Below are 14,473 nucleotides of genomic sequence, written 5' to 3' on the forward strand. Positions count from 1 at the left end.
AGTAAAACTTTTTTCTCTATAAAAAAGTGCAACTAAAATGTTGGTTAAGTGAGGCAATATAGGAGTGATTCATATCTAGGAAAAGATAGGAAAGAGTCAATGCACAAAAAAAAGTAATTGATGCACAAGCACGTAAAAAGTATTTTAATTCAAGTCAATGAAATGAAAAGAGATAGAAAAAGCCCTAAAATAAGACTGGTATAAGTAATTAAAAAAAAGACAATAAATTAAGTAAGGAAATGTTAACAAGTATTATTTTAATACACGTAATCAATTTTAACTAGTCTATTGAAAATTTATTGTTGAACCAAAGGTTTTGGGACTCCCCCTCACAAAAGACCCCATAAATTGTTGTTTTTCCCTTATAAATCAATTTAGTGTGTGTTTAGATAGAACTTATTTTGCTGAAACTGAAAATTGAAAACTGAAAACACTGTAGCAAAATAATTTTTAAATGTGTGAATAGTGCTGTGGGACCCATTTTTAATGAAAAAAATGAAATTTGTGGGTCCGTGAACAGTGCACATGTGCACTGTTCATTGCAGAAAGTCAAGATTTGCGGTTACTGTTCATAACCGCAATACTCCAAAAACGCGTGAAAACCAAAAAAAAAAAAAAAAAAAAGAACAAAAACGCAGATCCAAAAACGCAGCCGTGGATCCAAACATGCTCTTATTCAATATAATAGTATAAACGTAATTTTAATATAAAAATTCAAATGATTACTCTCATTTTCTTTCCAATTAAACATAAGTCCAAAAAGGTGAAAAATGGAGGTCCCATGGAAAGCTATTCCGTACCATTCCTTTTCTGTTTCCTATTAACTAAACAATGGATTTCATTTATTTTCTTTGTTACCCATTTCCTTGCCTTCTACTATACTACAAACCAAACAAGATGTTAGTCTAGAATCTAGCCAGCCAAAAGTAAATAATAATGAAAATGTAGGTAACTAGGTATAGAGGATTACAAAATGAATGATGATCAGATGATGCCCTATCATGAACAGATAGTAATTAAATGAAGGGTCGAAGTCCTTGACAGATAAGCAATAGTAATCCTGATCAAGCTGAAGACTTGTGGGATTGACTTAGACCTGATTTTCTTAATCAAGGGTTAAGCAAGCTCCACACCCGCATGCAGATTGTCAGTAATTAATGTTGACTTGTACTTCCCCATATAAACCTAAAAACTAAAGCACCTACCTTATGAATTAAATACACGGTTACCTCTGATTGACTTTAGGGCAAGAGAATATGATTAGGTTGGAAAATTATGTATAACATTAAAAATTAAATAACAACAGAGATAACTCTTTTTATTAGTCGACATTCCATGTTTTGGTGGCAAATTGAAGAGTTTAAAAGCTTTAAAAAAAAGCCACACCACCGACCAGTAAGGTGACTGGTGTGGAACCATCTAATCCAATTATTGTAACTAGGTTTCGGGGAAAAGAAAAAGAAAATTCATAAATTCGTTCTATCGACTCTGCACCTTATAAAACTGGTCAAAATTCTAACATAAAACAATTCCTTAACAAGCATCTTATGGTGCTCATTAACATGATCCTATTATTATTATTATTATTATTATTATTATTATTATTATTGTTATTAGGAAAAAAAATTAAGTAACTAGGTTGACCATTCTAGGTTCTACTTGTTATTATTTCTTAATTTTAGTGGGAGTATTAGGGTAACTGTGTGAGGTAAGACTTTGTGGGAATTAAAATCCAATAAAAAAAAAAAAAAATCTAATTAGGTAACTAAGTGGTGGAATTCTTAAAATTTTCAACAATTGATAATTAATGAATGGTTGATATTCTATCATATCTTCAACAGTTTAAATAAAAATTGATGATTTAATCAAATATGAATCGTTCATTATTGAAGCATGAATGGTTAAGATTTTAAAAAAGTCAAGAGATAGGGTTATCCTAATGAGTCCCTAACTAACTCCCTATATATATATATATATCAATCAATTCCGATATTGAACGGTACATTAGTGATTAGACCATATAGTTAGAATGGGATAACTTTTGGATTACAAATTAATCATGATGTTTTGAAGTATGCAAATCCAACGGCTAGGATTAGAGTTCAAGATACGACAAACAAAGACAGGTCGTTCTTCTTCATCAATTTGACACTGAGCTTGAGTGCCACGTATAAGATTACTGGGACAATGAAGTTGGGTCAATCCATAATCAATTGCAATCTAGAGAGTAGAGAGAAACAAATACGAATAATCAAATTGTTGAAATAGAGGACCGACCCTCTTAATTCTAAAACGGGCCCAAAAAAGTATTGCATTAACTATGAATAGAGACACCAAGCCAATTTCCAATTTTCCACCACAATCATAAAATCATTTCCAATACCACATTGCGCTAAAATGATATCTATAAAATTTTCAAAAAATAATGACACATACACATGTACAAACAAAATCAAAGTATATAATTTAAATAATTAAAAAAAAAACCCTTTAATTTTCAACTCTTCTACTAATGAATAATAATAGTAGATGAAAGTGTAAGAAGTTCGTTAATTTCACATATAAGAAAAAATTATAGCTTAAAAAATCAAATCCTTACTTCAATCTAACTCAATTGTAGTACGTAGTAACTATCATCAGAAAGAAAGTAAAAAAATTGAATCAATATGGTAATTTTTTTTTTTCAGCAATAATGCAGTGAGATTTAAGACTTTAAATGTCCTATACCTTTCAATAACTTTCTCTGATTATTGAACAAACAAAACAATGTTACGATAACTTAGAAAAAGACTTAAAAATTTCTATAGTTGATTTGATTGTATATTGGACAACTCACACTGCGTCAAACTCAAGCCAAAATATGTAAATTTGCAAACCATATTGTAATCAAATTTATGCAACTATATATAATGTTTTAAATCAGGCTATCGAGATTTGACTTTTGAGACATTAAATAATACTGCAAATTGCGAATTAACCATATATGCAAACTTGCCCATGGAGGAAGCATTTTTATTAGTCCATGCAGCATCCACACGTGGTGTTCCATCATTTTCATGGGTCCTAGAGAGCCCAACTAATGTAGGAGTGTCAAATTAGGCAGTTCACTTTCAAAGTTTCAACCTCAAAAAAAAAATTGTATTTATTTGATTGGAAAAGTTAAAGCATAGCTTTCTTAAATATTAGTAACATATAATAGCTATTTTATTGGCTGCCTAGATTGAATCCAAAAGAGAACCCAAAAAAAAAAACTCTGAAACTTTAAAAGAAAAGAAAAAATCGATTTTTTATTTATTTATGGCAGCACATGTTTTTTAAGGTGAAGAAAATTCTGATTCTACCGACAGTCTAACTAATTAAACAAAATATTTGTGGGTATAGCTCACAAATCCATTGTTTTGCATGATACACAATTAATATTGAATGTTGGTTCACCTATCACTCTTGTTAAATAATGTTCCCTTTTCCTTACCGTTTTGTTTAAACTTCTGAGTTGTTGGATTCTCATTTTCAAGTTGTTTTTTGCATATTATTTCATTGTATTTCGTTAGAAGTAACTATAATAAAAGAACTTCCACCATCTCAAAGTCATAGACTCATAATAGATCCATTCATGACCCTTGAAATAAAGTGGATCGGATCTAAAAGTTTTCGAGTGGTCGATCTAAATTAAATTGTTCTATGAAATGGAACTTTGAAGGGGCAACTAGGGTTTATTTTTTTAGCTGTGATTGAAGGGCATGCAACCATGGTTTCTTTTTTTTGCTGTGATTGAAGCTGAAGGGCAACCAGGGTTTCTTTTTTTTTTTTTTTTTTTAAGGGCAACTAGTACAAAAGTTCCACGTTCAATCAAATGGTATCATTATTCGAGGCTGGACTTTGGTTCCAATTCAAAAGGAGAATTGCACCAAACCTAGCTAGGCTCTGCCTTCGGGATTACGAGAAATCCTAATGTTTGTTTTGCCATAATATGCGTACGGGTTATACAATGACAGTCACTTCTAATTTGAAGGATCAATTAATGATGGTTTAGCGGGTACATGTGTTACAGTAGTATATAAGACACAATGATAAATATTTTTAAAAGTGAGACAAATCACCTAGCTCTATTTGTAGTGTGCTCAAAGAAATGCTTGAGGTCGAGAGGTCGGTCACCCCAGCAAAATCTTTGCAATACATCCCCCACCAACTAAGGATTGCTCCATCATACCCTTTTAGGGTCCCATATTTGACCATTGGCTTTCTAATTTTTCTTTTGGAACTGATATAAAATATTATTCTAGCAAAAAAAGAAATTAAGAAAAAATATACTACTGCCACGTACGGTCATCATCATCATCATCATCAAATCATATATCTTTATTGGCTCAGAACAAGTCAAAATAAATTTTTTTTTTCTCTTTCCTTCTATAATTGTTTGCTCAAATCATCTTCTTGAAAATGTGAGGGAGGTATCATTATTGATTACGAATGTTGCTAACAGAACTTCATTATATTTTATAACATCTCTAATCTGTGAACAGATGCCTGAGGTTCCGACTTGAATTTCAATTTCTAAAGTAGTGATGAAAGTGACTTACGGGTGATTAACAACATAATATTCCAATAACCTGATGTGTGTGTGGGGGACGGAGAGAACTGCACATAATCAAGGGAATAATCGAAGACTCGAAGAGGTCTAAATACTATATATATATATATATATATATATATACAAGCTCAATTACCTAATGAATATGAGAAATGTTATATCCACAATATTTTCACAATAAATCTTAAGTTGTTATTAGTGGGCAAAAAAGTAATTTTAATAGTAAGTTCAAATTAGAACCAGTAACAAATTATCACCTAAGATTTATTACAAAAATGTTGCGGATATAGTTCTCAATAAATATAGAGCAAAAAGTTAGGAATTAGAAAACCCAAGTGAAAATTTTCCTTTTTTTTTTTAGTTTTATTAACTACTTTTTTGGGGTGGTTTTCTCATTTAATTCTTATTTTTGTGGTTAAGTTACTAATTTAGTCCTCTAACTATTGGACATGGTTCAATTTGGTCTCTCAACTATTAATTGTGTCAATCTAGTTCCTCAACTTTTAAAATCAAATCACCAAAAGCCTTTTAACTCAATTGATACATCTTGATGTTTCCAATGGAGATATCCATCTATAATTCAATAATTAATAGTTAAAATTGACTTGATTTTAAAATTTTACACCTTCCACATTAGTCCTTTAATGTATGTTCTGCCACATTTATTAATTTTGTTAAATTTTAAATAAAGATTAGATCTAACGACGAAATTAACTCAATTTGGAAAGTTGAAGTACTAAATTGACACAATTATTAGTTGACGCGACTAGATCAATGATTTCACCTTTTTTTTCTTCCACTACCAATAAACCTTTAAACCTTCATATATACTTACGGCAAGAACATGATTTGATCTCAAGTTCGTTGTATGCAAATAATTTTTTTTACCAAGTGAACACCAATAATTAAAGCATTCAAACTTTATAAATCACTTTATACGTTTCTCAAATTAAAAAAAAAAAAAAAAAAAAATTATATAAAGTTATAAGGTATCTCTAAATGAGATAGTTAGAGATTATACTCCATAATGCCTAGGTATATTTTCGATGCATTGATGTTTTCTTCAATCCTTAAGGTAATAAAATCTTAAGAGTATTGATTGTTTCCTCAATTTCTTATTCATTATTATTATGACCGATATTATTCTAGACACCTAAAAAATAAAATAAACACGGTCAACGTCCCTCATACAATACGACCCTACTTTTTTATTAGCTAATTACAATATGACCAGCAGGGCGGCTCCAAGACCAACCCAGGGGTTCAAATGAACCCCCTGACATGGCCCTAAAAAAAAAAATTGATATATAATTTTTTTGACCCCTAAAATAAAAATTTGAATACCCTAACTTTTAAATTTTTTGTTAAACCTAATTGAAATAAGTTTGAACATGATCCTTAGTTTTCTCTATGTTTGATTTGTATTTATGTTTTCTTAGCTTTTCTCTATGTCCGATTAGTATTTTGATAAGTGTTCTATACATTTTCAAGTCCAAAAAATCTTTTACTGTTTACTCCAATTCCAAGATAGTGATAGCGTGCATATTTAAAAAATGATCATCCACGTCAAAAGCAAAATTTTATTACTAGAGTATTATTTTTCTTAGTTTCACACTTACTCTTAGGCCTCAGCCCTACTCCTAAGTGTGTTACTATTCTTATTTATTTAATATTTTTTTATTCAATTGATATAACTTCTAAATATAATTATATAATAAGTTATTATTAATTTGATAAAAATGTATAATTAGTTATTTAATTCTATTTGGTTACGCATCCAATGATTGTTGTCATAACGATTTTTCGAATGTTATTTTTTAAGATTGCTGTACAATATAGTTGTGTTGTATATAACGTGAAAGCTATATATACACAAAAAAAAAAAAAAAAAAAAAAAACTAAAAAATAATAATCATTTTATTTTTTACTCACACCTCCTCCACCAATAAATTCATGGCTCCACCATTATTGACCCCCTTAAATAAAAATCCTAGAGCCGTCACTAATGACTAGCTACTAGTTTATTAACTAATTACAACATGACCCTACTCATCAAATACAATATGGTTCCTTAGAAATGTTACTTATGACCTTGCTGTTATGTTATTTAATTTTCCTGTTTTTCTGGCAGTCATTCTTATAGTATTGCATATCTCATTATAATATCTAAAAATTATCATAATTGTGAAATAGAAGTTTTGGAGTTTCCTTATAACTTTATCCTGTCAATTTTCAAGTAGAAATGCTACATCTCTAATTTTTTTTTTTTTATAACAGTTTCATAATAAATTTTAAGTGGTAAGCTGTTATTAATTGTTACTTACCTATAGACAAAAAATTAATTTCAATGATGAATCTATATTAAAACTAGTAATAACTTATCATCTAATATTTATTGTGAAATTGTTGTTGAAAATGTTATGTACATAACATTACTCATTTATAAAAAACTCAAACTTCTTCTTTTTGGCATTTAAAATTTTAAAAATATGAAAAATAAACAAATTAAAAACTTAATTATCATGCATGCTTTATGTTGATTAAAGAAATGTAATATTAAATAAATTCTAATTAAATGAAGTTTATCTTTTCTCAAAATTCTCTAATTTATTTTTTATTGATATAAATTATATATAAAAGTTTTCATACATTGCACCAATTAAGGATTTAAAAAAAAAAACCATATTTCATTAAAAAAATAAAAGAAAAAAAACATTAAATTAATGGCCTTGTTGCATTGTCAATGTCACGTGCCTCTAAATTTTGGCCACAGCGCCCACAGAAATTCCACAGAACCACTGGCAAGCAAAGCATCAACCTGTTTGCTAACTTTATATATTCCAAATGGTCGGTACCTTGTCCGCAATCAAAAATGCCTCCACACCAAACACTCAAACTCTTAAATAAATATTACCATAAAAAAAAAAAAAATTAATACAAAAATATTCAAATTATTTTTCTAAAAATAATAAAAAAATTTTAAAAGTTTTAATTTATAGCGTCCGTTCTTGATGATAGTTCTTTATCATCAAATTAAGACATTAATTAATTTTTTGTGTAAGCGGAGATTGAATCTCAGATCTCTTATACAACTATCAGAGATTTTACCAGTTGAACTAACTGAAATCCACCCAAAAATAATGCATTAAATTAATATAATTTCACCAATATTTTTAATTTTTAATAATAAAGTCCAAATTAAACAAACCCTAATACAACAACGGAACAACCATAGTAGGTTGCACCGTCTACCTCGAGCTACGTATACAGGGAATATAGACCTCCTTACACGATTCCTACGTGGGAAGAGTTCAATCCTCGGCCGACAATTTGCCACGTGTACTCTAAAGCTCATGTCTCGCCGCACGTGTGTAAGTGTCGGTGGCTTTGTAATAATAAGAAGTCTCACAAAAGGCAAGGGTACCTAGATTTTTTGGGGTGCGAGTCTTCGACGGTATCGATGCTGCCACGCGTATCTTACAGAAGTGTGACGTAATCTTTTTTTTCCTTTTTTTTTTTTTTTTTTTTTTTTGGTGTTATTCAATATTCTTGCTTTTCATGGAAACTTTGATTTTGATTTTGATGTGGTTTTGTGATGTGTTCGTCAGTCAGTCCCCTACTAACTTTTTTGTTTCTTTTTGTTTAAATTGTCTCATTTTGGCCATGCTCTTCTTCTAGAAATGAGGATGATAGGACTGGTTTATATTATTTTTGTGGGTTTAAACTATTTTAGAAAATTTTTTAAAAAATTAAAAAAGTGATTAATTTTTTAAAAATTTTCTTAAACAGTTTTTTAAAATAAATTATTAATATAAGTTATTCATGTATGCATTAATAAGACCCTTTATGAGTAACAATATTATTATATTATCGTCATATTATTTGATAAAAACAAAATTATAACAAATCATATCAAAAATTATAAAAAAAAATTGTGAAGAATGTTACTAAACTTGTTAAATTCAAAATAGAAAAATAAAATAAAATATTATTTTATTAATTAGGAAATTTTTAAGGAGAATAATTTCCTGGTAAGATGTCCTTGGAGAACTAGATAGTACAACTTGAGTTCAAAGGCACAATAATCAAACTTTGGTATTTGTAATGTAAATAATTGTACATAAAATATAGGTAGCAACAAATTGGTACTTGGTTTTGTTACTTTTGTACATAGAAGACAATTGGAGCACGTTTCCAAGGATAAATTAAAGAATGTTGTTAAGAAATGCTATAAGATGGTCCTGTCCAATGTTTTGGATTCTTGTATAGAAAATACAAATTATTAATAAATGAACATAATTGCTGAAATGGACTAGAGCACAAAATATTAAGCAGGTCACGGACCATATGATGCCCATTGCAAAGATCATTACGCATGTATATAGAAAAGAGTAGATGTGATGTGATACTATTGTCTATTGAGATTAAACTTTCAACAATGAATTTTTCCACTAACTTGATTAGAACTACTCAATGATAGAGCTTATATTATTTTTGACACATTTTTAGTATAACTTCTTTTCTTTTTAAACATGCAGTCAACTTTTAATTATGAAAAAAATCAAGGCATATCAATTATCCTTAATTCAAGCCTAATCAATGAACTTATAAATCAACTCTGTTCTATCAAATTTAAACATATACATTTTTTTTTTTTTTATAGATAAGAAATAAATTTTGATATAACTTTAGTAAAGAACTCTTGTTCTTTTCTTTTTATTTCTTTTGTCATGACAAATATGAAATAAAAAAACAAAATGAGTAATTTATAATTGGTGATAAAATATCAACAATCTAACCTGTATTAATACTTTTTTAAGGAAAATATTTGAGATTTAATTCATTATAATTGTGAGTTGGAAGCTGTATTAATGATAAAGATATTGAGAAAGCTTAAACTAGATTAATATGATCATTCAACTGAAAAAGTGCAACAGTACTCCTAAAGTTAGATTTCTCATTCACAAAGAGCATTCATACCACCGGTATGCTATTTTAGTACAAAAACACTATAAAAAACATTATACATTAAATGTGCTGAATCTAAAATATTTTACTATTTAGTTACAAAATGTCATCTCAATCAGTTTAATATAACTACAAGTTATACACAAAAAATGCTCTCTCTCTCTCTCTCTCAAGACTAAATAAAGAGTGTTTAAATTGTTGTAAAGGAGTTTTTTGAATGGTTGTAAATTGCTTGTTTGGTACTGTTGTTTAAACAACAATTTATAATAATATATATATTTTTATAACACTTTTCATTTACACATATTTTTATAATACTTAAACAACATTACTAAAAATTTCTTACCAAATGAACTATAATTTTTGTTAGCACCCCCGATTTGAATACCTAACTATTAAATTATTAAAAAAAAAAAAAAAAGAGAAAGTGACACACGTGCCACCTTTGAGGTTAGTGAAAGTTAAAAGAGTAACATGTGGGCCATAATCCAAAAGAAAAAAAAGAGAAGCATTTTTCTTTTTTCTTTAAGGCTTGTAAAAATGGTGATTTATTAGGGAGGCTAAAGGCTTAACCCACTGTTAAGTTAAACTACAGCTTTAACTATGCAAACTGCCACATTGATAACACCCTCGGTTTGATTACCTTAACCAGCCACGTCTCCAACCTAAACTAAATAAATCCCATAAATAATAATACTTAACAAGGCAATGATTGGGTTGCATTTTAATTCCCAAAAATACCCTTTTATCTGACACGTGTCAAAAATATATTGGCAGACCCATTTACTTTTCAATAAACTCGGCAAGCTATTTTGTACTTTCTCCCTAGTTTGGTGAGACACCCAAGTTTCCTCTTCTGTTTTTTAACCTTTGAACACAAGCTTTGGCGGCTTTCGTAGCTTCTTTCCCTTTGTTTTTCTTTTTTCATTTTTATTTTAAAAAATTTATTTTTTAATGTGCCAATAATTTACAAATAATTATTCCTACATATATATATATATATTTATGTATTGGGGTCACAACAGTTTAGTTAGCTGGCCACTCGTTTTAATATTCATTTTTCAGTTTTTTTTTTTTTTTTTGGTTTTTCTCTTTCTTTCTCTTCTTCCTCGAGTTTTCCAGAACTAGAGAGAGAGAGAAAGAAAAATTATCATACATTTAAATTCTGCTTGTTTGGGGGATTTTCATTTCACATTGATTTTTCCTAGACATTCTTGGAAAAATTTTCACAGGTTTAAGATTCTTGGGTATTTTTTTGGTTTTCTTAAGGAAAAAAAATAAAAATTTCCCAAGAAAATTATAGAGCTAATTGACTTGCATTTTTCTTTGCTGAAGAGATCTATTCTTTTGAGCTTTGGCAGGTTCTATATTTTTGGGTCACAACCAGTTCTTTTGGCCAGACAACTGGTCTTTGCGTGGTGGTTTTTCTTGAAGAGTAAGATTGTTGGGTTCCATTTTTTACTTCTATAAGACGCAATTGATTCTGCCCAGAAAAGTTTGAAGTTTCTGTCTTTGTGAGAGACTTTAGTAAATTTGTTATCTTTGTCTCTCTCTCCCTCTCTCTCTCCACGAGTGTTCGCTGTTGGGATTGGACTCGTGTAATGCTGGGGTCAGAGGTTCCTAAAACGGGGTCTAACAACCTTTGTCTCAATTGGGTATCTCTGATTTTCGACACAGATCGCAAAGAATCAAAGTTCACGGAGATCTAGAGCCTCTTTGATTTTGATTTTTGTTCAGTTCCGTACATACATATATATAAATTCTTTTGCAAACTAGTTGAAGATGATGAGAATGAAGACTAAGACCACAGGACTTGGACCAATGAATGGTAGCTCCGCTGGTGGTGGTGGTGGTGGAGCTGAGCCAGGAGGCGCAGCTAATGAGTGGGAGCTAAGGCCAGGAGGAATGTTGGTTCAGAAACGAACCTCGGAGTCTGATCGAAACTCGGTTCCGGCACCGACAATTAGAGTTAGGGTTAAATACGGGTCAATCTACCATGAAATCAATATTAGTTCTCAAGCTACATTTGGTACAGTATTCAACTCTCTCTCTCTCTACTCTTTGTTAACTTTTAATGTCATAATTATTATTAGTAGTATTTATATTATATTAATATTAGGATGGAATTGAATGAGCCATTAAAATTCAATCCTATTGCTTTTTGTGCTTCTTTAATGTCACTTTTTTTTTTTCAACAGTTTGATTGAGGAATTGAAATCGAATGAACATGTCAAGTTATTGATTGATTATATATATGGTCTTTGTGTTATTTACTTTTTTTGTAGGAGAGTTGAAGAAAATGTTGTCCGGGCCAACAGGGTTACACCATCAAGATCAAAAGCTGCTATACAAAGATAAAGAGAGGGATTCAAATGCGTTCCTAGACATGGCTGGGGTGAAGGACCGATCGAAGATTGTGGTCATGGAGGACCCTATTAGTCAAGAAAAACGATACCTCGAGATGAGACGAAATGCGAAAATGGAAAAGGCATCAAAATCTATCTCAGAAATCAGCTTGGAGGTCGATAGACTTGCTGGACAGGTATTGTATGAGAGAAGAGTTTCCTTCCTTCCTTCCAGTACTATATATGAATTTGAAAATGGAACTATGGAAGTGTGCAGTTTTATAATTTCTTGGAATTTGATCTTTGTTTGGGAATTGGGTAGGTGTCGGCTATGGAAACTATAATTAATAAAGGTGGAAAAGTTGTGGAAACCGATGTGCTTACTCTTACTGAGCTATTGATGAATCAGTTGCTTAAATTAGATGGAATTATGGCTGATGGAGATGTGAAATTGCAAAGAAAAATGCAGGTATGTTGTGGTTCTGTGATGTGTGAACTTTGTTTATTTGGTTCTTGAACTGCTCGTTAAAATTTGCACACAAAAAATTAGAGTCACGCATTGATTTTGATTTCTCCTGATGATTATGTCTCATTTTGAAGGTGAAAAGAGTGCAAAAGTATGTTGAAACTCTAGATATGTTGAAGGTTAAAAACTCCATGGCCACCAGCAATGGAATTCAAAAACCAATTCAGAATCATCAGAGGCAATCTAATGGGCACAGACTCGTGCCGATCCACGAGCATTCCAATGGGCAAAGACTAACACCAATTCTAGAGCAGCAGCCAAGGCATTCAATTGGGCATTCGCCAGTGCATCAGCAGCTACAACAGCAGCAAGCAAGGCATTCGACATCAGGGGTAGTTGTTACAACCAAATGGGAGACATTTGATTCTACCCCTGCATTAATTCCAGTCTCTTCATCCACGACTGCCTCAGCCCCCAATAACTCAGTCCAACCTAAGTTCAATTGGGAATTCTTCGAGTAAGTCATACACCACGTATTTGTTTATGTTTGTGTGGATGTGATTTGGGCTTGTCTTTTACTTGGTTTGTTATCCTTTCTTCATTCTTTTCTGTATCTAGATTTTGTTGAGCACCCCCTTTAGTCTGTTATTTGGTTCACCAGAAAATAAATGGGGTCAGTACCATAGTGATTATAACAGATTTGTTGTTCTCTTATTTTGTTCTTCGGTTCATATAACAGTTGTATGGTTCTGTTTCTGATGTTCATAAAGACATCTATTACCTGTAGATTTGTACCTGAGAGAGTTAGGTTATTAGGCTTTTCAGATGAAGGAGAGGTGTATTTTGGAATCCTGTAATCTCATTTTGACAATGTTGATCATCTCTCTCTCCCATCTCTCTCTGATTATTAGCTTTGGCCCTTGGTTCTCTGCTTCTAAATCGAGTGGAAATTCCCATCAGAAAAAAAAAATATAAAAGAGAGAGAGAAAAAAAGAATCAAACAGTGGTGGTTGATGAAAAATTATTAGTCTTTATCCCTTGCTTCCTGTAGAGGCTACAAACTGACAAAAAGACGGTGTAGATAAAGGCTTGATTTAGGCAATGAAGTGACAAAGCCGCCAATGATAGGAAGACAAGTCTAACTATGGTGGAGTGGATGAAATGATCACAGAAGATAACTTTAACAAATTAGAAGGAAATATATTTTGGTATATGATTATTACTTCAAATGTTTCCGAATTCAGAAACCATATCTCCTTTTTACTTCAACCAAGGTTGGAGGCTATAATAATCACTTCACAGAGAATGGCCAAGGCCACATTGATGATGGAAGAACGAGAATATTCGATCTTGCTAACAGCTAAGATAAGGATAGCAACTGATAATGATATTAGCAACGACAATGCTATGTTTAGAACATTTTTAAAACAAATTTTAAGTGACGGGTTAGTTCAAATTAGAATCAGTAACAACTTACTATCTAAGATTTGTTGTAAAATTATTGCAGACATAAAACTTAGCAAATCATATCAAACTTTGGTCCAACTTGTCTTGGATAACTTACCGTGATAGATTGCCACCCAAAGCCATGCATAAGCCACACTTTCCTAAAGATTCCTTTACCTAAAAACTGTGTAATTTGTTATTACTATAATTTTTATTTAATGATATCTTAAATTAAAATAAAAGCATCAGATGCCTTATCAGAATGGAAAAAAAAATGCATGAGATATTTCCAATGGAACCAAACAGTGCCGTGGGATAACTTAAAAGGCTAGTGCACGGGAAAGCAGAGGCAAAGATTAGGTGACTTGAGTAGACGCTTTATAGGTTCCTTTTCTTTAAGTGGCAAATAAAGCAACCAATTATCATTCTGAACTTATGATTAAACATGCATTTAGGCAATATCATGAAATTAAAACAAATTTTATAGGAAAATGTTGGGACCATCGAAAATGGCACAATTTTGTGTCACAATTCGCCACGTGGTGAGTTGTGACTAGTGAAGGTGTGTCCCCAATCACAACTCGCCATACCTTCACCAGTCATAACTCGCCATCTGGCGAGTTGTGATACAAAATTGTGTCATTTTTTATGGTCTTA

At 31.0% G+C, this 14,473-nt stretch overlaps 1 protein-coding gene across 1 annotated transcript; it reads left to right on the forward strand.

Moving 5' to 3' along the window:
- The first annotated feature begins 10,615 nt into the window (after nucleotides 1-10,615).
- Nucleotides 10,616-13,084, forward strand: LOC126698309 (BAG family molecular chaperone regulator 1). The gene is made up of 4 exons (XM_050395453.1): nucleotides 10,616-11,588; nucleotides 11,845-12,101; nucleotides 12,227-12,373; nucleotides 12,505-13,084. Exons 1-4 carry the CDS (start codon nucleotides 11,342-11,344, stop codon nucleotides 12,889-12,891), a joined length of 1,038 nt encoding a protein of 345 aa, XP_050251410.1. The 5' UTR covers nucleotides 10,616-11,341; the 3' UTR covers nucleotides 12,892-13,084.
- The last annotated feature ends 1,389 nt before the right edge of the window (nucleotides 13,085-14,473 follow it).

The sequence above is a fragment of the Quercus robur genome, chromosome 9 (assembly GCF_932294415.1).
Source record: "Quercus robur chromosome 9, dhQueRobu3.1, whole genome shotgun sequence".
Taxonomy (NCBI): Eukaryota; Viridiplantae; Streptophyta; class Magnoliopsida; order Fagales; family Fagaceae; genus Quercus; species Quercus robur.

Excerpts from the sequence above, each read along its gene's own strand:
- LOC126698309 (XM_050395453.1), top strand. The coding sequence starts at position 11,342 with ATGATGAGAATGAAGACTAAGACCACAGGACTTGGACCAATGAATGGT. Across the intron at positions 12,102-12,226 it reads TCGATAGACTTGCTGGACAG|GTGTCGGCTATGGAAACTAT; the intron begins GTATTGTATGAG and ends GGAATTGGGTAG. Across the intron at positions 12,374-12,504 it reads AATTGCAAAGAAAAATGCAG|GTGAAAAGAGTGCAAAAGTA; the intron begins GTATGTTGTGGT and ends CTCATTTTGAAG.